Consider the following 24,334-nt stretch of genomic DNA (forward strand, 5'->3'; position numbering starts at 1 on the left):
AAATATAGAAGGCGGGGCTCTGTAAGCAGCAGAGACTGCATTTAAGTTTCATTTAAAACGGTGAAGAAATAGTAAAGTTATCTTTGTTATCCATGTGCCAATTTATTTTAAAATCCCTCCTGTGTATGACCAAGTTACAGATGGACAGACTGACGGTGTGATTTAAATAGGCCCTTCTTCTAGAGCATAAACATCAGTATATAGTTGATAAATTTGTGGACTACTGTAAACTCCTTCATAAAGTTGTATTTTATTATGTAAGTGAAGTCACAATATAATCATTGCATTAAAAATCTAGCTATTTCACAATTTTTACAATCCACAGAGCTCTCGCCCAATTCAGAACAAGGTGAACAAAACATGCTTGTTTGTACATATTCACCACACATATATTGTGAGTGTTACAGTTTTTAAGTTTACATGTCTTAATTGAACAAAATGTTTGAAAAATTACATAAAAACAAGATCCCACTGAAGACAAAACCGTGGAGACCTTTTACAACTTTAGCTGATGTCAAGACTGGTAAGACAGAAGTTGAGGAAGTTTTTCAGAAAACAGAGCACAGTAATTATGATTTATTTCATTATCTGGAATATTGGAAGGCTTCATGTACTGTAGTTTTCAAATGTGTGTACAAACTCTCAGATGATTGTTTCATGCAGTACAAACTTTTGATTCATTGTTTGTTATGGATTTGAAAGGCAAAAATGTTGATCAAGTCTTCCTGTTAAGAAAGTCCCTCTGAAGCATGATAGCTTTCCTATACATGGTCATATCTATACCATCGACACAGCGAACAACTCTTGCCTTCAGCACCACAGAGCTACCTCCATTTAATGTTACACCAGAGCTGCCATCCTGTTCCCCAGTAACAAGCTCTCCAATAAACTGGAATAGGGAACCATACCTGGCCCCGAATGGTTCAATGAGGGATGTATCAACCACAAGATCTTGTTTTGAAAGAGGGTCCGTTACTCTTGCAGAGCACGAATCTACGTCATGGTCCGACAGACGGCCTATAACACACACAGAGTGACCCTCTAGGTCAGTGTTCATAGATTCTTCCAGAATCTCTTCTATAAACGTTGGAGCACCACTTTTCACTCCTATTTCATCCATATTGACTTATATACCTTTTGTGCTTTACCACACTTGAAAACAAACATATACAAAACAGTATGCAATTCAAGGTATTGAACAGCACAATTGCATTTCCTTCCTAAGAAATACACAGTAATTCACTTATATATTTTCAGCTGTATCTTTAAATCAATGTTTCAAATATCTTGGCAATAACAAACAATCATGGAGAATGTTGTTGGTGTGACAGTCAATGTTGCCAAATGTTAGTCTCATCAGTGTTGGATGAATCTTTGCAATCTTCGGTCTTTGGGCCGTTAACCTTGTTGACACAGTCAACAGTCTGGGAAATCAGGATCCAATTCTACATCAATGTTGGAAGGATCTTGGCAATAGCCTTCACTGTTTTAGGGCTGTTATCCTTCAGAGCGATAGACAACAGTATGGGCTTGGACAGCGGTATCTGGGTAATTAGATTCCTGGCAACAACATGTGTCATTGGCTGAAAAAAATAAATACAATAATACACTGTCTAACATGATACACACTATGAATACACAATAAATATGGACCATTTATCAATCTTTATTCATATACAGATCACAGACTCAAAAAAGTATGCTGCCAGTGCGGAATTAAACCCAGGCTCTCTTACTCGCAATTCAGATGAGCTAGCTGGCCGGATAACTCACATACTCACAGAACCATGACATACAATGATACAATTAATATTGTTACTAGTACATCGTTCTGTTTTGTATAATGTAACATGTTGAATTTTAAAAAGTTAATGTTTTGAAAAATAAATGCTATGACTTTGTTTTATGTAGATGCGAGTCAAATTAAGTTCTGTTAGTTTTCAGGGGTCGACACTAACCATTTTTCCAAGGGATCCCGAAGGGACACCAACATTTAAAATCAGGTGTCCCTTCCTGAAATTAGGAGTCCCTTCCATTTTTAATTTTTTTTCATTACTTAACCAGTTTTTAATATTAAATTTAACATGCAAATACAGTGTATTTTAAACACCATATTATACATGTGTTCAATGACAAGTTAGTAGCGCAATGTCAGACATATAATCCTCTGGCAATGGCAAGACTGGCAAGAGGAAGATTTGGGTCTCCTAGTCAGTAGATTGGGTTCAAAAGCGGTAGAATGTCTAAGTCCCTTTTGTTTTCAGTCAACAACAAAGATGGATACAATGTAAACAAAAACTTGATGGTTGGTACTATTTTTAGATTTTCGGAAAATGCGCAAAAAATATGTCATGGTTCAGGGTCTTGTCATAAATATGTCAGTGCTTTTGATTAAGAAACAGTTGGAATAATACATTTGGCTTGTGAAAACTCAAGTTTATATTTAGTAGAGCTGCTGATCAATCAATCAGACTGCCCAACAGGTGAAGTGCATACCGGAAGAGCAGACGACCGAAAAATTGTGTATGCTAATTTTTCACGCCAAAATGTCGTAAAATTTTATACATTGATTGCATTAATAAAACTTTTATGAATTTTATTTCTATGTTGTATTGATCAAAGCATAAAACAAAGAACGTAGAATAGTAGGATTCTGGTATTTGTGCCGTAAATGTTATTGTAACAACTTGAAGGTCGCATCATTAATGCATCAACGTCAGTAGTGTTGGCATCATTTTTGGGCATTTCTGACACATAAGCAAACTAATTTAACATAATAATTGTACCAATAATAAAAGTCTGTCACCTCTGACCTTTTTGATAATGTAAACAACAAAATAGAAGTGTTAACCTGCGTGTGCACTGTGAAATGACCTTTGTATTTATAGATTCATGACGTAACTTATAGTAGTAAAAAATTCAGCCATACTTCCGTTTTGTGTTCAACGTATTATTAATAATATCATTTTTACATGCACTTTTAAGAAATTTAGGGGGACCAAAATTAAGGTAATAAATAAATGAAACACAATTTATTTATTGATATTAAGCTTTTATCGGTCAAAATTTAAGTGTCCCGACGGAATACCAGACTTCGAAGTTCAGGTGTCCCTCCCGAAAAATTGGTGTCCTCGGGATCCCGGGACCCCGTTAGTGTCGAACACTGAGTTCTACATAAATTTATTTTTCAACTGATACCATACTATGGATAATAATTTGTCTTCAAATCAATTTAAGCTAACGCTATTCCTATTCTGACACAAAATCTATGCAATTTTTATAATTATGCAATTTTTATAATAACTTAAATCAAAGTATAGCCTGATCATCCTAATAAGTACATCATAATGGCAGATGAACAAAATTTGCACCCAACCAGTTTCTGCATAGGTGGTAAAACCAATTAAATGATATTTAACTTTTCTTGCTATTTTCGAAGATTTTGTACATTTAATGTGGGCATAACAAAATTAAATATAAGTCCCGCTTATAAATGTATAATATAAATATAAAAAATATGTAATGCACAAAAACAATCAATTCCATGTATCAACCTGGTCATTTCCCATGAGAACATCAATGTTAGGCATGGACGCTGTAGCACCGGTGGCATCTGTCACTCGGGCATTAGTGACCGATACCTGCAATTGAAAACAAAGGGTCATAACTCTGTAAAAAATAGCCTGAGCGGCATGCACTACAAGGCTTAATATATTTTTTCCTGCTAAGAATGTCCCTGATACAAGAAGAGAAAAATGCAAACATTTTATTACACTATAGCTGTGCAAAGGATATTAAATCACTCCTATGAAGTTTCATTTTGATCTGGTTCGAGGTTTTGGAGATGAAACATGCACATGTTATATCTACAAACAGATGGACTGAACAAATGAATCTTGTATATATCCCCCATTACAACTTTCAAGTTTTTGCTGTATGAGTTACAGAACCACATTAACAATATTGGTTCACTACAACGTCACACTCATTCGATGCAGGAAATAGTATTTCAATTCTCTGTTTGGGGCTTTCTAACAAATTTGGGGCTGAAATGGGAATTTAATTCCAATGCTAAAACATATTTTCCTAAAAGAAAAAAGAAATTCAAGTTTTACTTTTTGGAAAAAAATAGCGGCCAAAAATATCATCTCAGCGAGAAATAAGACATCCATCCCCTAAAGATTTTATGTTTTCTTTATGGATAAAAGCTTATTAAAAACATACTTTTAATTAATTTAGTAATCATTTTATAATTCAATTGATAATAATTAATAATATGATTTCTTCGATTCCCTGATGATTCATCTTCAAAATATAATCGATTAAACTGCATCCAAGTTCATGTGCATTCGATAAAAAATTATACTGGCCCATCATGACGTCATATTTCCAGTTTCAGTTTGACTGTTTTTACATTCGATTCCACAATAATTTTGTTTTCAAAAAATAAAATGGATGTTTCAATCTGGAGAATATTACTCGCCCGGGATGACGAGTAGTGATTGAATATTTACTTGCCCGACCTCAATATTCACTCGCAAATGCAAGTGAATGTATTTATCAATGCCTGTCAATAATTCTAGGAAGAAGCCTTGAGGTACAATTACTACTCTGATAAGATTAAAATAACATTTGGCATAATATTCGACTAACAGTAAACTAGTAACACTTAATTTAAAGAGACAATACTCACAAGTGTTCCAACTTTGTTGTACTGTGTGACTACAAGGAAAGTCCTGTCCCCGAACTGTGAACACAGCAGCTCTGTTTTATGATTGTTTATCTCTACAGCACACTGAAAAATAAACACCGGTACATGTATTTACTGTTCAATTTTCAAAATAGTAAATGAACATGATGCACATGAACATGTACTTTACATCATTTTAAAGGTAACAAACTCAAGAAACAAAATATACTACACTTGTTTTTTTTTCATGTTCTTCATGATTCCTTTTCTCAGAAAACTTTTAAATCTACAGAATTTTCCTTGTTTTTGAACTTGATAATAATTTTGTCAACAAACTAATTTAAAAAATATAAAAAAAATAAAATTATTTAACAAATCTCAACCATTTAACACTGGGCGAAAGAATATATAGTAGTAGTAGTATGCATCGCTGTTGAATAGTAACAACAAAATTGTTTAAAATATACCTGACAGTGATCTAAACTGGATTTAATTTGTCAATAGAGTCGTTATTTTCACATAAATATATTCTGGGTAACGAATACCGTTGTACATGTACACAACCTGTCAGATTTGTCCCTGATTTACAGATTTCAGAATACTTGATAAACAATAGACACATGTATATATTTTATGATATCTAAACTTCTTTTTTTGACATAATGACATGAATAATTATGTGTTTAATAGCAGGCAATATTATTTTCGTAGAAATTTGAATTTATTTTGATTATTTCAAAATTGTGGCCGCCAGGATTCTCTGCGCAAGGGCAGTTCACTACTTTTTGCTGGGATGGTGGACGTCACGAGTCTGCCATAGTAAAACAAAATCGTTAAAAGACTCGTTGACGGCCAATTAGGTGGACTATGCCTATGGGGTGCAGGTGCATTTGGCAGGGATTTTAATAGTTTAGCAGACAACAGCAAACTTTCTTTTAATATGGCCATGCTTAGACATATTTCTAAAATAGTGTCGACCTATGAAGTTAAATACTGTTCGTTCGATGCCCAAGGAGCAGACGATTGCCTGTGGTTTGAGCAAAACTCGTCTGCAAGTGGCAGTGGAAGCCGAAGGGAAAGGTGTAAAATCACGAAACATTTAGGACAGCAATGTAATATTCGGTGAAAAGACAATCATTCATTTTAAATCCAAAAAGATACACACCTGTTTGGTCCGCACGGGAAATGAATCTGGCGAAGAAACTATGTGTTGATTTTCGTTACTCATGGGCGCCGCCATTGAGAAGGTGCGCTCGATTGGACAAGCCGGTTACACACCACTATAAATTGTTCATGGCTAAACCGATCCAAGGTGTTCTGGCTAGTGGGTAGAGCGTGTGTAGTGGGCTTCGTGGATGTGATTCGTTACAAATGACACGGCTTTTTACCATAACTGGTTTAACAAGTGATTTGTACCAAATGTTCATTGTTTACAAAGGAACCATTTAGGCAATCTTTCAGTCAATGCCCTGGGCTGATATTCAATACAAGTCTTTATAAGTGGATCTAAGAACGATGTAGCTAATTGGTTTCCTTGTTATCAATAACTGATCAATATGATGAATGAAATCAATGACTCATGACCATATGATTAACTTAAGTTGAAAATTGGATACCAATTCAGTTGTAGTGGCGGATCAATGGTCGAGTGGTAACACACTTGTCTGTCAATCCAGGGGACGCAAGTTAGATTCCCCACAGCATCACTTAAGAAACACTAATGGTCTTCCAGGAATGAAGGGGATCCCCTTGTGACAGTGTTATACACTGGTGCATGTTAAAGTCTGTCTGTTCACTGTGCTGCAAAAACCTAATATGACTAACAATCATATTGGAGTACTTGCCAAATTGGCCTTGCCCAGATGCGAGTATAAAGGAATTACACATCCACCCCTGCCCCGTTCTTTCACTAGTACCAGAAGTTAGTGCATAATAAACACATTCACTGCCCATGTAAAGCAAACACATGTCCATACTACAGGATTGTATTCTCATCATTTTCTATCTTTCATAAACATTACCACTAAAAGTAAATGCAATAAAAACTAAATCAAATATTTCATTGGTTTATATAATAGGAATCCCTTTGTAACATAATGACAATACAATCAAAGCATTTCATAGCTTTTATATAAAGACACAAGCATTCTTTTAATCAGCATTGAACTATATATTCAAAAATATCACAGAGCAGTATGCCTTTACACCAGTCACAAATTTGCAATTCCTACATGGAAATATATAAACAGTATAATTATAACCTTCCCAGCACACACATTAACAGAGCCTTTAAATTAGACCTGGGCATACATCTGTATTCAAGGAACTGAATTTGCACTGTATTTTATGGTGTTGAAATTGTTTGAATTCATCAACACTTTCAGGAGTTTAATATCGTCCAGATGCTGGTGTTTATTGTGTGCAAATGCAAAGTCGAAAAGATGACATAACATGAAATATATTGGATTGTAACCAAAGTCAAACCAGACTTGTATTTTATGGGGTTGAAAAAATGTACGAAATATTATTAAAATCTATCAACCCTTTAAAGAGTTATTGTCCTGGACTCCAACGCTGTATTTTTGGCAAGTTCTAAATTAAAATGGATCAAAATTAGTGGTTTGTACCCAAAGTCGATCTTGACCTGCATCTTCAGCTGTTAAACATGTGTAGCACAAATCATTTACTTCCATCAAACCTTTCATGAGTGATTAAAAAGGGGCCATAACTTCATAAAAAATAGACATTTGTAACCATAGTCGAACATTACCTGTATTTCATGGTGTTACACATGTGTACCTAACTACCAATTCATTCAAATCTGTATTCATTTAAATTCATCAACCCTTTCATGAGTTATTGACCTTTGTTTGGTGGGGGTATAATTACAATGACATCTATCAATCACATATATATATAACTGCGCACAATTAATTAATCTCATTTGCTCAACATGCATAGTAAGATTATCAAAGTACAGCAAATAGCATGAGTATATTCACAGGTGCATACACAAATATTCTTAAAACAAAAATATATGACAAAATATATGGCAATATACAATCCACTAAATGTGCAAAAAAATGAAAATTACAACCAGGATTGTTACAACTTCCTTGATTTTAATGTAAATGGTTTGATGAAATACCCAGTTGATACTTAACTGTGTGAAGTCATATCCAGTTGTTAACTGTTGTATATTTATCATTGTGCTGCGATATCCAGTGATAATTCCTTAATCTAATTCTATGGTGTGATATCAAGTTGATAATTCTTATATCTATTTGCATGGTGTGATGTCCAGTTGAAATTTCACATATACTGAACTGTATAATGTGATATCCAATTGATATATCATGTATATTTACCTAGGCAATATGATATCCAGTTGATGAATTGATAATAACTGTATATTTATAAGTGTAATATACAGATATAATTCCTGATTATTCAACCGTGTTATGAAATGTCCAGGTCGAAATTCCTACCAATGGTGTTTTGTGATATGCACACAAAATATCTTGTACTTGTATATATAACTGTGTGATCTTGTTTAAAATCTAATGATAATTCCTGTTGGAATAATGCTTGTATATAACATAACTGAAGATTACCTGAAGTTCTTGTCAGAAAGGTTATGGTCCACTTTAAAACAAGTCATTCGTTCTGCCCTTGGCAATATATATCTAACCTAAGTGAGAAATGATATGATATTTAAACATGTTTGTATACAACACTAGATAATCCCCCCTTGATAATAAAATTGTCATCAAATAAAGTTAAATTGAATTACTTTATTTATACACAAACAAAAGCAATTGGAATGTATAAATAATTGCATAAGCAATAAATGAATGTGGGTTTCAAAAAAATCACACGCTGTAACCTAAATATATTTTTCATACATTCAAAAATATCACACACATAACCTAAATACATATCACACACATTAAAAAATATCACACACATTTTCATAAATATATCACACACATTCAAAAATATAACACACATTTATTTAAATATATCACACACATTCAAAAATATCAACCACATTAACCTACATACGTATTTTATCTATCTAAAATAAAAATACTTTTTGAATTAAAACTCGGAACAGCATGTTATTTAATAAAAACTTTTTAAGTGAAAATAAAATGTTATCAAGTCACAGAAGTTTTTACTTCCATCTTTTTATGATATCATATGCACTATTTTGAGACAACAAAAAAAATCAGCAAAATAATATAATATTTACAGTATTGCACCGACATAAAATATATACAAGCTTTCAGCTACATGTATACACCATCCATCTCAGCATATTTATACCCTACATGATATCCTAGGCAAATCAGCTTAAAAATCTCATACTCATAAATAATAAATGAGATGAAATACAGCCGTTTGATTGGTCACATGAGACACATGTCATGCGGTACAGAAATGGCCGAGAGGTTACGGATGAAATCTCAGTTCCAAATGACCCAATGAGATTATGGGTTTAAAATCATTTAAGGCAGAAAATCAAATATTTTGTCAAGTTTAATAAAAGCTCTTCACAAAGGAGATTCATTATTTCTTTTATCGACTATTTTGTTCGTCGGAAAATGTGTTTCTTGAGCCAATTTGCCCACAGCATCATATGTGGTATGAATACGCTGGGGTGCTGAGAATGTACACCTTCAAACAGATGACAAAATTTAGTATTCAAGAAACAAGAAGCTATTATAACTTAATATGTATTTTGATTGGTTCACTGCGGCAAAGCAGTGGCTATTAAGGAAATATTCGCACAACCTAACCAAAAGCAATCAGTATAAAGTCGAAACCCATTATGTCAAAGTTGTCAGAATATTGGGTAATACTTCGAGATAACGAACCTTCAACACAACCGAAATACTAAAAATGACAACAAACCGTCATAAAAATTTTGCATCTTCAGCTTGACCTGTATTATTATGACATAAAAAATGAAGGAAATGTGTGAAATTCAACAGCAGGGACTAAAGAATGACTTTGATATAGCGAACATTTTTACCAGATAAAATAACAAAAAAGTGGATGTTTTTATATAGAAATAGAATGATTAAATTTTCAACCACAAAAGAGTCGACAATACCAGAAAATAGATATAAAAGAGTTTTACATAACAGCTTTCGACTGTATGCTCTATTATTTTTTATTGCAACAGTTAAAGACTAGAAGAACTAAAAGCATTTTTATACAACAACAACCATATAAATAAGCTCTTTTTTTATAGTAAAATGAAAAAAGAAAGAAAATTAATTCAATAAAGATTAAATATAATGATCATGAATATAACATTATTTTCTATTTTGGCAAATTATTATTTATTATTTACACAAACCTTTTTATATCACTTGGCACAAACTTGGTTTTGGCAAGTCAATCAATGTTAATTATTTACATTAAGAAGTCATCAGAATAATGCAAAAGTATTTTACTGTACAAGGGGTTCTAAAAGCTGATAATTGTTGATACTAGACAATAGCCGGGGCGTTGTCCGAGTATCATACTCAGAGGTTAATGCCAAAAATTATGGTTAAAGGGCTAAGACCCCTTTTGAAATAGTTTCCAAAGTCATGTTTATTAATTTCTAAGTACATCCTGTTTTTGATGCAAATATTCAATAAAAAAATCAATCAATACAACGGTACAATAGTCTGAAATTAAAAGTTTTCAATCCTGATTTCAGCATTACTCCTGAGTATTTACTAATGTCTTAGGTCTGAGTTTCAGAGCCTGGCTCAGAAAACAGAATTTCTTTAATGGTTAAAAAAATTCATAATATGACTAATGTTAACAAAAGATGTATGCCTGATTGTTGATTTTTTTTTATTTGAAACACATACCAGTAGATATATTTTTAATACCTTTTCATGTAGCAGTATTTATCAACAAAATTAAATTTTTGCTTTTCTGAGTCTGAGTCTTAAACTCAGACGAAGGACGTAAGTGAATATGGACCGTCCACTACAGCACCCTAGTTTACTATACAACATTTATTCAAATAAAACATTTTGATATCTGTCCAATAATGCCAGTTAATCAATTAATAGCATTCCTTTTCCTTATCAACGGTTCCCTCTCATCATCGCTGGAGTCTGAAGAGTTATTGCTGGCATCATTACTGGACGCGATTACAGAATTTATTGTGCCAATAGCTGCAGCCTTCTCCCGACGACTAAGGTTCAAAATTCCACCCTAAAAAAAAGAAAAATATGTCTCTCTTCCGTGTGTTTCTATAAATTTATAACTGTAATATAATGTTAGGGGCCGTTCAAAACATACGAGGAATTGTACACAAAATATTTAAAGAGACACTGTTATTGAAAATCAATCCATACACATGTTTAACAAACATAAATCTTGGACTCTTGGTTAAATGTTTTTATATATATATTAATGATAACAAAATTGTTACCATGTATTTGATAGCTGAAAACGCAAAAAAATATTAAATGAGTGGTGAATGCTAAGAGATTTACTGTGATCTACCGGTACTATCGTTTCAAATTAAACTCGGTGTTCTTCATAAGAACCATTGTTTTCGACATGCATTCATCCTTTTTTAGTAAATTAAAACAATTGAATTAATTGTGTTAAATCTTATTTGGGAGTAAGAGTGCATCTTGAGGTTTTAATTATATTGACCATATATGTTACACAAATCAATAAAATATTTTCTCTTAATGTGCTTAATTTTATTTCGCTGCGGTGATTTTTCTTAATAAAGTTTTTTATCTGATGACTTGGAGCATGATGGCTCACCTAATGACATCAAATGATTCTGTTTTCATATGTGCAACAACATTGCCATTGCAAGATTTCATCAAAAGTACAGTTCCTGTTAATATTTTAAAGCATGTTTGCATATCAAGCACATCACCAGAGATATCACAGTTTTAGAATTTGCACTTAGGGGTGTTATTTTGCTTTGTCGTCAGCTTCAAATTTTAACATTAAATGAATATATAATTGGTATTTCTGCACCTGTATGTAATTTTACATAGACTATATATAAAGAAGGACACATTTATTACATATACAATGTATGGTAATATTCTTAAAGATGCCTTTTAGAGTGTAATGTCCAAAAAGAAAAGCCGGGAACTCTCAAAGTTTGGCTCAGAACCCATGGGATATGCTGAAGCAGATTAGAAATATTATATGATATTTGTATTAAATAGTAATAGGAGTGTAATTGTTGAAACTTCTTCAATCTTCTTGTCTAACTTAAAATAAGCTTTTTATTAACCAGAAGAATGTCAATATTTTTAAACATCACTTTATTTTCATACTTCAACTTCTTATGGCCCTCTTCAACAATGTACTGTATTTATGAATTTACCACAGGTCAGATCTACCACAAGCTGTATGAAATGCTTTATGCAAAGACTAAAAATCGCAGGCAACATGATGATGCGTATATATTCTTATAATGATAAATCTTGTAAAATATTGTATGATTGGTTGCAAAGCTCGTATTGACAATTTTAGGCTTGTGTTGAGGAAATAATGTATGTACCGATTTTATAACCATCTGGTGTCTAGCCCCTTTAAATGCTTGATACATTTCTAAAGCCAATTTAAGTGTAAGAATTTTGATGTTTTTAATCCATAAGCCTAATTGAATTTAGGTATGTACCTTTCTCCTGTCGTTGATGTTAAGAAAGAGTGATGTGACGACACAGGCCAGCGTGTTCCCCAGCAGGAAGATCATCACAAACTTCCAGCGATGTAAAGTCTCCGTCTGTTTTACTCTGGTTTAAAAATACAACAACAATATATCAGGATTCATAAGCAATATATTACTTATCCTAATATTACATATCGGCACTACTAAGTGATTGCATTCAGTGTATTGACCAATAAAATACACAGTTCTTTTAAAATACTCAAACTTCGCAAATAACATTGAATTTAATCTTAATGCTGCACTTTCACAGATTGAACCTTTTGACAACTTTTTTATCTTGTCTTGAAATGAGCCATTTTATGCAAAAATGTATGTAAACCAGTCATACAAGACTACTGACAAAAATCTGATATGATCTTTTGTCAGCAGTCTTATATCACTGGTTTGCAGATAGTTACGCAAAAAAATTCTAATTCAAAGACAAAAAATAAAACAAGAGGGCCCTGAAGGCCCTGTATCGCTCACCTGACTGAATTCAAGTGTGTAATAAGTGTTTACAGGGTGAGGGCAATTGTGACAGGGGGAGGGAATAAGTGTTATTCAGGGCGATGGAAAGTGCAACAAGAGGGGACTTAATTAAACAATTTAGGACTAGTTTTCAATGCTACATGTTAAATATTATAGTTGAGGGTATTACAGTTTTAGAGAATTTGAAATGTCCGTCTGGTGGTCTGCTACCTTAGAAAGGATGCATACTTGTCTTTGTTTGTATAAACATTCTGACCAACTTTCATGAAGATACAGTTATAAATGTGACCTCTAGATTGTTAACAAGCTTTTCCTTAAATTTGACCTGATGACCTAGATTTGACCGCACATGACCAAGATTCGAACTTGGCCTAGAGCTAATTAATATATACATTCTGACTAAGTTTCATGAACATACAAAGTTTCATGAACATACAGTCATAAATGTGACCTCTAGAGTACTAACAAGCTTTTTCTATGATTTGACCTGGTTACCTAGTTTTTGACCACACATGACCCAGATTTAAACTTGATTTAAAGATTATTAATATAAACATTCTGACCAACTTTCATGAAGATACAGTCATAAATGTGACCTAGAATGTTAACAAGCTTTTCCTTCAATTTGACCTGGTGACCCTAGTTTTTGACTGCACATGACCCAGATTCGAACTTGACCTACAGATTATAAATATTAACATTCTGACCAAGTTTCCTGCAGATACATTCATAAATGTGACCTCTATAGAGTTAACAAGCTTTTCCTTTAATTTGACCTGGTGACCTAGTTTAACCCCAGATAACCCAATATCGAACTCGTCCAAGATTTTATTGAGGGCAACATTCTAACCAAGTTTCATTCAGATTGTGCCCAAATTGTAACTTCTCGAGTGTTTACAGTCGTATTGTTGACGACGGACGACGACCGACGACTACGACAGACACAGGGCGATCACAATAGCTCAGGTGAGCTAAAAAGTTGTCATAACGGTAAATCTGTGAGAGTGCAGCTTTAAATGGACTTGGAATAAATTGTTTCATTTCATTTTTTTCCCAATGTACTAAACATAGTTCACTTGGGTCAGAGTTTTCATCCCCAATATTTTCACTATCACACTGCATATTATCTGGGCCAGCATGTTATCTATAGTAAAATTCATCATAACATACGGATCATCAGAGTCCTTCTCCTTGCCAAGGATCTGGCCGACGACGAGGTTTGAGATACCTATTCCGATCATCTGGATGGAAGTGGTCAGTCCCATTGCTGTACCGATTGTGGCCTGGCTAACTACCAGGGGGATCGACGGCCACATACTAGCCTACAAAAAGGCAGGTAATATGATCAGCTCATGTTTTATTTCATTGAAAAGAAAGATAGAAAAAGCAAATATGGCACTCAAATTCTTAGAACATGTGATTTTTGTCCTAAATTTCAAACAAGGATTTATTGAACTTAAATTTTACCAGAGAGAGGTGACCTTGACATTTGATGAGAACCACCAACGGTTTTTGTGTCACAAAGCAGAATTTATAATATCGCAAAATGAATATCATAAATTCATACAACTTCAGAATTGTTTTTGTTAAAGTTTCATCTCCTATCACCTGTACTTATGAACATATAATTAAACTAACATCCCCCCTCTCAAAATTGTTATGCATCACATCACATGTTAATTTATTGCTCCCTCCTCTTACAAACTAGTTTAAACATATTTTATACAACATATATATATCAAACATCAGAATCCTAAATTAAGTGTTATACTATAATAATACTATTATATACATGAAATATTGAAATAAATAAAAACAAAGCTGAGCTTATAATTGTTTCTCTCTTACAAACAAAGCAAGATATATTCAAAACAAGGTCATGACTTACTGCAGCAAAGCTGTAGGTGATACCCAGCCAAAGCGTAGCTACCAGTGGATACACATTCGTGAACGCCAGCAGCCCAAACACAGGAATAGTGACCACCGCACAACCCAACGCTAAGTAGCCACGCTTACCAACTACATCCTAAGAACAGAGCATACAAACATAATGTTTCAAGATTTTTGCTTTGATAATAATCCAGCGATAAGCAATTTGAATAAATTCAAAATGATATTTACATCACCTTTAAATAACAGACTTAAATGTGTAAAATGTAAATAATAATGATAATACCAGTAATAAATAATTGTAATTCAGGTGTAATTCAGGTAACATTCTTAACCGTACCCAACTACCCATGCTAATAGAGTGTTTCTGTTATTTGTAAATGGTGAAAGAAATATGCCTTTCATAAAGTTTCCTTACGTAAAAACACAGTCATTAAATTAATCATTAATGTCATTTATAGTTTACTATGATTTTCAGCCAATCCCAATATTCAAAACAACTTCCTAAATTCACTACTTTATACTGCCAGGTATGGACAAAACTCACAATAAGTCCTCCAAGGAAGGGGGAGAGAACCATGGAAACATCGTACACAGCACCAGATATATACGCCGACGTCGTGTCCTTTATATGGTACTTTGTGTGGATAAACTTGCTGAAATGGAATCATTTAAACTTAGGGCTATCCCAGTATAACATATAACCCACAGGGGGAAGGCAATTATTTTCTTAGTATATGGGTGGATGTCTTTTTTCACAAATTTGGACCCCAAAATGGTTTAATTGCTTCTGTAGGGGGCAGGTATTATTCAAAAGTACCTTCCCCCTGGGGGTTATTTGTTTAAATGGAATAGCCCTTAATAGTGATGAACCCCTCTAGAGTCAGTCACAGCCAGTACTGGTGTCCGTGAAAACATTCTCCTGGCCTTAAACCCCGACTTCTTAGTAAAGAGGCTTCCCCATTTAACACTTCACCTTTTGATAAATAATACACTGGCTAATTTGTGGCCGAAATTTGGTCTGATTTCCAATGTAAAAAGGCACTTTTTCCCAAAAATAACTATTATCAATTTCTAAAAAATAAATAAATTCAGGAATAAATTTCGCACACTGCAAGTTATGCAAGTAAAAGAAATCTCTGTAAAGAAGAAATTTTAAGTTATTTGCTTTCATTTTTATAGCATCATTGTTAATTTATAGGAACAAAAGAATTCCAAAATGACTTTAGTATTGCTAGTAAACTGTGTTGTAGCTATGATCGAAGTTTGTTTCAAATGGTTTCAAATTCCAACAGCAAATATTGATTGATTATGCATTATATTAAGGTGTAACTGATACTAGTAGCTAAAAAATGTGAAGATACAAGCCACCTAAGATCTGTAAAGAGCATATTGTTTGAACACTGAATTCTGCTCTAAAATTTATCTGCTTACAATATACTGGTATCTATAACTCCAAAGAGAGTTCACGATGGCACAAAAAATATTTACTTCCCTCTTTTATTTAACCTGTCCATTTACGAATAAATGCATGTAATAATAACATACCTGGAGTCCGCTACGAATGGGAAGACGCCATTGTAGAAGAACATGATTGTCAAAGCCAGCAGCCAGTAGGACAGCGAGAAGTAGCGAATGTCCGTCACTCTCTATAATAACAACAGTAAACAAAACAATCTGGATGTGTCATTAGTTTGTCACTCTCTATAATTACTACAGTACACAAACCAACTGGATGTGTCATTTTTTTGTCAACACAGCGATGTTATGAAAACCATGTGGCAATTATGAATCCAAACATGCATGTGTATTTCATGCTATAGATGAAAGGTCACCAAGAAATATATTGACTGTTTGGACAGTAGTCTAGACAGAATCTTTCTGCTATTTCCCAGGCTACCATTCTTTGAAATATGCCAAAGTCTGGCAGCCACTAAAGAAAAACTAGACACCAAATTGCAACATGACACGCCCATTAGAAGAGCCTTTGACAGAGACATAATGCTCTTCCATGCAATAACATGATGTTGAACAATATGTGGAAACTGTGAGACTACCCCTCAGCATGGTAAACCTCCATGGCAAGTTTTTTGAAAATTTGATGTATATGAATGTGTTGACATTCATGTACCGTCAATAAAAACTGTTTTAATCACTTGAAAAATTTCTTAGGAAAGTGCCATTTTTTCCTTAAGTGGTTTTATTAAGTGAGTTTTTTCGGCAGTTTGTTTCTGCATGCTGGCTCATTTAAAGACATTTTGAAACAAGAATTAGATAATCGGTACCCAGCTAGTGTCGATTTAATGGTTAAGTAAAGCAAAAAAAAATAAGGGGAACTTTTCTACCAAGTTTGAACATCATCTGGACAATACCTATTAAGGAATGGACAGGAATAAATGGTACAGATGTAAGGACAGATGGATTGACAAAGCCAAAACAATATCCCACTCCCAAATCCTTCGGTTTGGCAGGGTATAATAATAACTATAAACAAGACATTAATAACTATCTCACCAGCTTCTTTGATTCAATCTTGAGACTGTCCGCATCTCCGAGCTGTTTCACGCCCCAGATGTCAAGGAAACTGACAATGCAGGCCGATGTAAAACCCAGACCACACAACATTGCACCTGCAAATCCCAATTTTGAATATATTTCAGTTCCAAGAGTCTACATAGGTATTAAAAATTACACACTTACCCAATATGGAAAGTGTTATAAAACATCTTATCAGGGTTGTGAAACCCCCATTTAAAATGAATCATTAATAATTATTATTATAGTTACTTTCTTTTTTACTCAAGATCAATAATTTCAAATTCTTAATATAAAATGAAGTCAAATATAGTTTGCGACTTAGTAATTTGTTAAATATAAAATAAACAAGCAAATTCGTTGAATGATATCCCCCGCCTGATTAGGCAAAGTTCATGGATTGGAAATGAAAAGTGGAATATTACAATATATTCACATGTATTGTAATATGGCTGCAGAGAAATGGACCGTTTTGAACGGTGGATATAAGTTTGAGTTTGTTTGGAATTATTTCAAATAAAAGTTTTGTATTTAGATTTTTGTAAGATTTGACCTAGTGACCTTATTTTTTATCACATGTGACCTAGTTTTCTAAAAAAAAAAAATCACATGTGACCCAGTTTTAAATATGTCAAAGAGTTCATCAAGGAAAACATTCTGATCACGTTTCATGAATATTATAACATACATAATGCCTCTTATGTGTTCAAAAGATTTTTCTAAGATTTGAGCTAGTGACCTAGTTTTTGACCCCATGTGACCCACTTTTACAAGCGGTCCATCTTTCATCAAGGGGTACATCCTGACCAAGTTTAAACATAATCTGACCAATCATTACCATGATATGGTTCCTGACAAGATTTTTCTTAGATTTGACCTAGTGACCTAATTTTTGATCATATGTGACTCAGTTTTATATATGTCCAAGAGTTCATCAAGGAAAACATTTTGATAAAGTTTCATGAATGTTTGACCATGTATAATGCCTCTAGTTTGTTCCAAAGATTTTTCTAAGATTTGACCTAGTGACCTAGTTTTGACCCCATTAAATCCACTTTTACAAGTGGTCAAGATTTGATCAAGGGGAACATTCTGACCAAGTTTGAACATTTTCTGATTATTGCCTACAAAGATATGGTTCCCGACGGATGGAGGGACGGACGGACAGACAACGCCAAAACAATATCCCCCTTCCGAAACCTTCGATTCAGCGGGGGATATTAAATACATTGCTTAAAGTGAAGAAAATATTTTTATTAAATGTAAACAAGTTAAATTATCATTGATTTTAGATTAAAACACTAGCAATTAATATCAAGTCTGGGTTAAAAAAATACTTTGAAAATATGGAGGATTTTCAAGCCATTTTCCTTTACCTTCACCAATTCAGTAATCCAGTAGAATTATTTTACTTAATACTTTGTTTCACTGATTTTGTCAAGATATATAATGTGTCAAGCAGTTCATAAAAATATGTGATCAAATACCAAAAAATGTTTTAATGGTGTCTTTATTTTCTATTTTAATAGGCAATATAAGAGACTGATCGACAAAATATATTACACTAAGGCCTTATAAGAATTTTGTTAGGCCGATTGGTATTAACAACACCCACCTCCCCATAGCGTCCAGTTGAGTCCGTAAGTCGCCTCAAAGTTCTGAGTGAGGAAGAAGTTGAGCACACTGCCGAGACGAGAGAACGCCAGCGTGATACCGAAAGCCAGGGCAAGCTCCTTGTTCCTGAACCAGTACGCTGTCAGTCTGTTCTGTACAACTGGAACACATCATGATATGGTCAAAGGTGAGAGTACTCAAGTAATACATGTATCAAATGGCGTATGAAAAAAAAAGCAGGCTCCAATTTTAATTTTATCCTCAATTGCTGAGGGAGATATTTATATTTTGAATGTCAATTCAATTGTGATAAGTGTTTATGTTCAGCAAAATCATGCCTTGACAAGTATATATATGTTTCAAAACTAGTAATGTTAACAGTGTTCGACACTAACGGGGTCCCGGGATCCCGAGGACACCAATTATTCAGGAGGGACACCTGAACTTCTAAGTCCGGTATTCCGTTACGTCATGAATCTATAAATAAACAGGTCATTTCACAAGGCGCATGCAGGTTAACGCTTCCGTTTAGTTGTTTACATTTTAAACAAGGTCAGAGCTGACAGAGATTAATTATCGGTAAAATACTTATGTGGAATTGTTTTGCTTATGTGTCAGAACCGCCCAAAAAGATGCCAACTCTGGTGATACCTTTTATATAATATGATACGACCTTTGAGTATTTACAGTAACATTTACGACACAAAAGAATAGCAGTCCACATTCAGCATTCTGTGTTTAAATTGGCATTCAACTTATCAATATTCTTTGTTAATTTTAAAGACATATATTTTATGCTTTGATAAAAAAATAATGAAATAAAATTTGCAGGGTTTTATTCATTAATTCAATCAATTTATAAAATTTTATGACTTTTTGGCGCGAAAATTAACATGTATACACAATTTTTGGTCGTCTGCTCTTCCAGTATGCACTACGACTGATGGGCAGTCTGATTGATTTATCAACAGCTCTACTAATATATTGATTGGAGTTTTCACAAGCCAGATGTAATATTCCTACAGTTTCTTAATGAAAAGCACCGACATTTGACAAGACCCTGAACCATGATGTATTTTATGCGTATTTTCCAAAAATCTAAAAATAGTAATAACATCAAGTTTTTGTTTACATTGTATCCATCTCTGTTTTTGACTGAAAACAAAAGGGACTTAGACATTCTCCCGCTTTTGAACTCAATCTACCAACTTAGAGACCAAAATATACCTCACTGCCATTCAGTGCTACTAACCTGTCATTACATGCTGCTGAAAACATGTATAATATGGTGGTGTATACTTGCATTACAAATTGAAAAGTAAAAGGATGTTGAATTTAATATTAAAACAGGCTCAACAATGAAAAAAATGTAAAATGTGGAAGGGACTCCTAATTTCAGGAAGGGACACCTGATTTCAAATGTTGGTGTCCCTTCGGGATCCCTTGGAAAAATGGTTACTGTCGACCCCTGATGTTAAACCAAGGTAATGCACTTTCCAAAAGTGAAAGAAATAAAAGTACGGAGAGATAAAAGAAAAAGCCTCATTATTTTGAAAAGCACCCATATGTTTAAAAACTAATAATGCATGTTAAACCAAGGTAATGATGGAACAATAAATTAATATTTTACCTTGCACTATTACAAACATCAATATTTAAGAATATCTCAAAGTTATTGTCTTCAAAGGGTTTGAAAAGTACAGAAACTTTTATTTTTCAAACTGATCTTTTTATTTTGCATATTTAATACAGAGCATACAAGTGAATGTAGATTGTTATGCTCAAAAAGATTTGTTTCTGATATCATGCCCAAAACAAAATTGTGGGATAGGGTATGTTTAAATTATTGTCAAAAGAGCAGTGTTCGTTGACATATTGAACAAAGAACTAATGCACCATCTGGTGCTGAAAAATTCTAGTGGTGAAGAAAGTAAAATATTTTCGAATAATATGTATCAGATGTCACATTGCTTTTGCAAGTGGTTCATTTTGGTAATATTTAAGTCCATGCTAAAGAAATAGGGCTAGTCAGGTAACCAGAAATAAACCTGTTTTTTTTAGGCCTAACAAGGTCAACAAATCAACGTTACACCAATCAATCAGACAACTCACTTGTTAGGGAGCCATTTCCAGAGCCAAACAACAGTCGACCCAGCAACATGACAGGCAACATTGCTGATGTGCCCTTCAACATCGCCCCAGCCGCAAATGTGGACGAGCCCAACACACATAGGAAGGAGAACAGAAAAAGCCCAACTGTAAAACAAGATGTATGTACACACATTATCCGATCTACACCTTGTGCGGTGCAAAAACTTTAATTGGTTGCAATTCGTGCTTTAAGGTGTTTTAAGGTGACATGCAGTGATAATGGCAATGGCCTTTATATTTGATACTTTTATCCTAAAACAGGCACATATTACTGGATCTTAAAACAGTTCTTGTATGGACACAGTTTTCACAACTCTGTTGACCATTATCTTGACCTTAGACCAAAAAAGGGGGTAAGGTTTTGGCTACCATCTATCTTCAGGAGACTCAGAATAGTTTTAAGGTTGTTTTTCAGGACCAGTGTGAATATGCCGGTCATCAGGGTCTAAATGGGTATCAACATGGGTCAGCAGGATTTATTTTATCCTGCTGCAAAATCACGTTTGTCAAAAGAACAGTGATCCAGCCTTTAAGCAGTACCTGCATTAACACCTTTCATTTCAAAATTAATGGGCAGGGGCCTAAGATGACATGAGCAGATGCACATTTATCAGAACATGTAATGATACAGTCTTTGCAGCGTGTGTGTGTTGACTTGTATCATAGACAGGGTGAACTTCACTGCACAGTCTGCTCATATGTCTGCAAAAACAATGTGCAGTTCTATCTTTGAATATAATCGGGGGGGGGGGGGGGGGGGGGGGGGGGGGTTCTAAGCAGTAATAGTTGTAAGAAGGGTCCTGCACCCTGTCCTTTCATGGCATTACCTCTCTGGTAAGCAGGTGGAACTTACTTCTGTTCCCTAGTTTGTCTATAAGGAACCCAGCGCCAATCACAACAACAGCATTTCTGAAAAAAACGGAGGTAAATTAAACTCTATTTGCATAGTTCTCAAAACTGTAACTGAAGAAATTATTAATATGATCACAGTATTATGTTCCACTGGAGAACATTGGTAGAAGCTTTGTTCTTCCTCACAGTTAAACTTTTATCTGATAAGAGTGTGTGTGTATTGAAACTCAAATTAGCTTTCTGGACAGAAGTTGCTTCATTTGTGTGGTGACATTTGTCAATAAAAAACAGCTACCAGTTTTGTAACTGACAAATTCAGAGAGTTTTCTCTGTTTTAGATAAATCACAAACTCTATTTGTACAAAATGGTGCTCATATCAAGTCATCAAAACATTGAAGCACTGTGCATAGTTTAAACTTAATGAGCTCACTACAATAATAACTAATAGTTAATATATAGCTGTTATTAAGAGAAGGATATTTAAATTCAGTCATAGATTGTGTAAAGCATTTCCTAAAAATGTATTTAAGTGACTACAGAAAATTGCAACAAACAGCACTTTATCTTGAAAATAGCTGTAAGGGAAGGGTATTTACGTCCAGGCATATATGGCATAGAGCAGGTTGTAGTTGTCCGGAGACATCTCAAGACAGTCGTCACACGTCACATTGCAGTGGGGAGTGATGTTCATGGTCTTATTCCCATCTGTGCAGTTCTGGTGAACCTGGAAGCAATAATACAGACATGAGTAACATGGTAATATTTAAGCTAAAAAAGAATATAACATCTTAGATCAATTAAGCAATTTTTACTCCAATCAATATTTGTGAAATATTTGTTTTGGATGCAAAACACTAATGGAATAGGCTATCTTCAGTACAGGCCAGTTCACACACTTACATGTATACTCTCATTTTTTATTTATTGAATGTTCACAATTTTCTTCCCTATTCTCTCCAATCTACATGTACCAGTCAATTACTATTTCTTAAACATTTTATTACTGCCATAAGCTAAAATATTTACCATGAGAATGAAATGAAGCGTAATTCACAATTTCAATTTGATAAATTAGAAGATGTTAATTAACTGTAAATACTATTCATTGCAACATTCAGAAAAGAAGAGAGGTAAATATATTAGCTTTCAGCTATCTCCTGAATCCTTACGATGATATCTGTATAATATTTGTTGCTTAAGACATTTTCATAAAATAAATAGCATTTAAACTAACTCTCAAAACTGTTAATGGGTGAAATCCAAATCATTGAATGATCAAAACTAGTTCCCATGGGTGAAAATCAATTTCTATAATAATGACCTTAGAAATCACTAATTTCATAAAGATATAGTTTTGAGAAAAAATATAAAATACATTATATATGCATATGCAAGAAACAGTCTGTTGAATGATATATTTATGCCTCAAAACTTAATATTTCATAAGACCCTAAAACTATTTGTACATACCGGGTTGGTGAACGTATCCTGGAGTACACTTGGCATATCGAAGCAGAAGTAGGAGCCAAACGTGAGCAGGCAGTTGAAAAACAGGACTATAAACCGGAACACTCCTGAAAACATACTTTAACATTTTTTAACACCTGTTGGATGAACAACCATTTATTTAATGCAGATGAAACTTTTTTATCTGACATGATACAAGTCAAAACTTTGGCAAGTTTCATGGAACTTTGCAATGTATTAAAACTGGGTAATGAGTTCTGTTCAGACAGAAAAACTTAAGTGCTAGAATGTATAACTGTGTTTTGTGTCATTGTAGCGGCAGCAGTCTCATTTTGAGCTAGACCGTGTCCTTAAGAATATTGAGTCCGAGGGTCCATTAGTTTGATTTCCAATGTATAGCATATAAAGCATATTTGTACAGTCTGTTACATATTGCTACCAACACAAATGACTCATGCTGCCTGTTAGCCTTCATTTCAAAGGTCAAGCAAATTGAACTCCGAATTAGTCACCGCTCTTTCTGAAATGTTAATTAGCGGCACACGCACCGATACATTATTTGTCTGACAGTACACTTTAGCACAACGCAGAAGACTGTGCATCTTATTCTCCAAAATCAGCTGCCAATGGTTACATCCCCACCAGATCCGTTACAATCTGCTTTTAAAGATGAATAGTCCGAAAATGTGTATCCGGAAATTAAGTGTAGATATTATTTATGAATTTTTCTTGTGTCTTGTAAATCCAAAAAAAAAAGAACTTACTGTCAGAGGCTTGTAGAGCCATGATTTTTCTTCAATGGCAAAAACTTAATAATAAAGCTAAAGAATCTCGTTAAGTTTAAATATCTTCTGAAGTTTTTGGTCTATGAACTATCGCGCACTTGATTTTTAATCGATCATGGTTACATACTACTATAGAAAAGACTTAATGCCATTCATGCGAT

General features: G+C 33.9%; 3 protein-coding genes across 3 annotated transcripts; all 3 read right to left on the reverse strand.

Annotated features, from left to right (window-relative positions):
• Window positions 1-221: 221 nt before the first annotated feature.
• LOC128213164 (uncharacterized) lies at window positions 222-1,132 on the reverse strand. Its single transcript, XM_052918715.1, has one exon. It carries the CDS (start codon window positions 1,118-1,120, stop codon window positions 716-718), a length of 405 nt encoding a protein of 134 aa, XP_052774675.1. The 5' UTR covers window positions 1,121-1,132; the 3' UTR covers window positions 222-715.
• A 313-nt stretch (window positions 1,133-1,445) lies between these two features.
• LOC128213165 (proteasome assembly chaperone 3-like) lies at window positions 1,446-5,952 on the reverse strand. The gene is made up of 4 exons (XM_052918716.1): window positions 5,856-5,952; window positions 4,694-4,795; window positions 3,555-3,641; window positions 1,446-1,583 (listed from the first exon to the last, which is right to left on the reverse strand). The coding sequence occupies exons 1-4, from the start codon at window positions 5,928-5,930 to the stop codon at window positions 1,446-1,448; spliced, it is 402 nt and encodes a 133-aa protein (XP_052774676.1). The 5' UTR covers window positions 5,931-5,952.
• A 791-nt stretch (window positions 5,953-6,743) lies between these two features.
• Window positions 6,744-24,292, reverse strand: LOC128214729 (major facilitator superfamily domain-containing protein 1-like). The gene is made up of 13 exons (XM_052921353.1): window positions 24,153-24,292; window positions 23,392-23,495; window positions 22,518-22,645; window positions 21,922-21,977; window positions 21,030-21,173; window positions 18,919-19,077; window positions 17,283-17,398; window positions 16,317-16,417; window positions 15,316-15,424; window positions 14,767-14,904; window positions 14,049-14,200; window positions 12,360-12,474; window positions 6,744-10,915 (listed from the first exon to the last, which is right to left on the reverse strand). Exons 1-13 carry the CDS (start codon window positions 24,172-24,174, stop codon window positions 10,760-10,762), a joined length of 1,500 nt encoding a protein of 499 aa, XP_052777313.1. The 5' UTR covers window positions 24,175-24,292; the 3' UTR covers window positions 6,744-10,759.
• Window positions 24,293-24,334: the final 42 nt, after the last annotated feature.

This window comes from Mya arenaria, chromosome 13 (genome assembly GCF_026914265.1).
Source record: "Mya arenaria isolate MELC-2E11 chromosome 13, ASM2691426v1".
Lineage (NCBI taxonomy): Eukaryota > Metazoa > Mollusca > Bivalvia > Myida > Myidae > Mya > Mya arenaria.

What these genes read in the sequence shown, in the direction of transcription:
- LOC128213164 (XM_052918715.1), bottom strand. Translation starts at nt 1,120, where the DNA reads ATGGATGAAATAGGAGTGAAAAGTGGTGCTCCAACGTTTATAGAAGAG.
- LOC128213165 (XM_052918716.1), bottom strand. Translation starts at nt 5,930, where the DNA reads ATGGCGGCGCCCATGAGTAACGAAAATCAACACATAGTTTCTTCGCCA. An exon ending in TTCCCGTGCGGACCAAACAG is followed by an intron (nt 4,796 to 5,855) that starts GTGTGTATCTTT and finishes TTTATTTTTCAG; the next exon opens with TGTGCTGTAGAGATAAACAA. An exon ending in ACAACAAAGTTGGAACACTT is followed by an intron (nt 3,642 to 4,693) that starts GTGAGTATTGTC and finishes TTTCAATTGCAG; the next exon opens with GTATCGGTCACTAATGCCCG.
- LOC128214729 (XM_052921353.1), bottom strand. Translation starts at nt 24,174, where the DNA reads ATGGCTCTACAAGCCTCTGACA. An exon ending in AGGATACGTTCACCAACCCG is followed by an intron (nt 22,646 to 23,391) that starts GTATGTACAAAT and finishes TATTGCTTCCAG; the next exon opens with GTTCACCAGAACTGCACAGA. An exon ending in TCACCTACAGCTTTGCTGCA is followed by an intron (nt 14,201 to 14,766) that starts GTAAGTCATGAC and finishes GCCTTTTTGTAG; the next exon opens with GCTAGTATGTGGCCGTCGAT.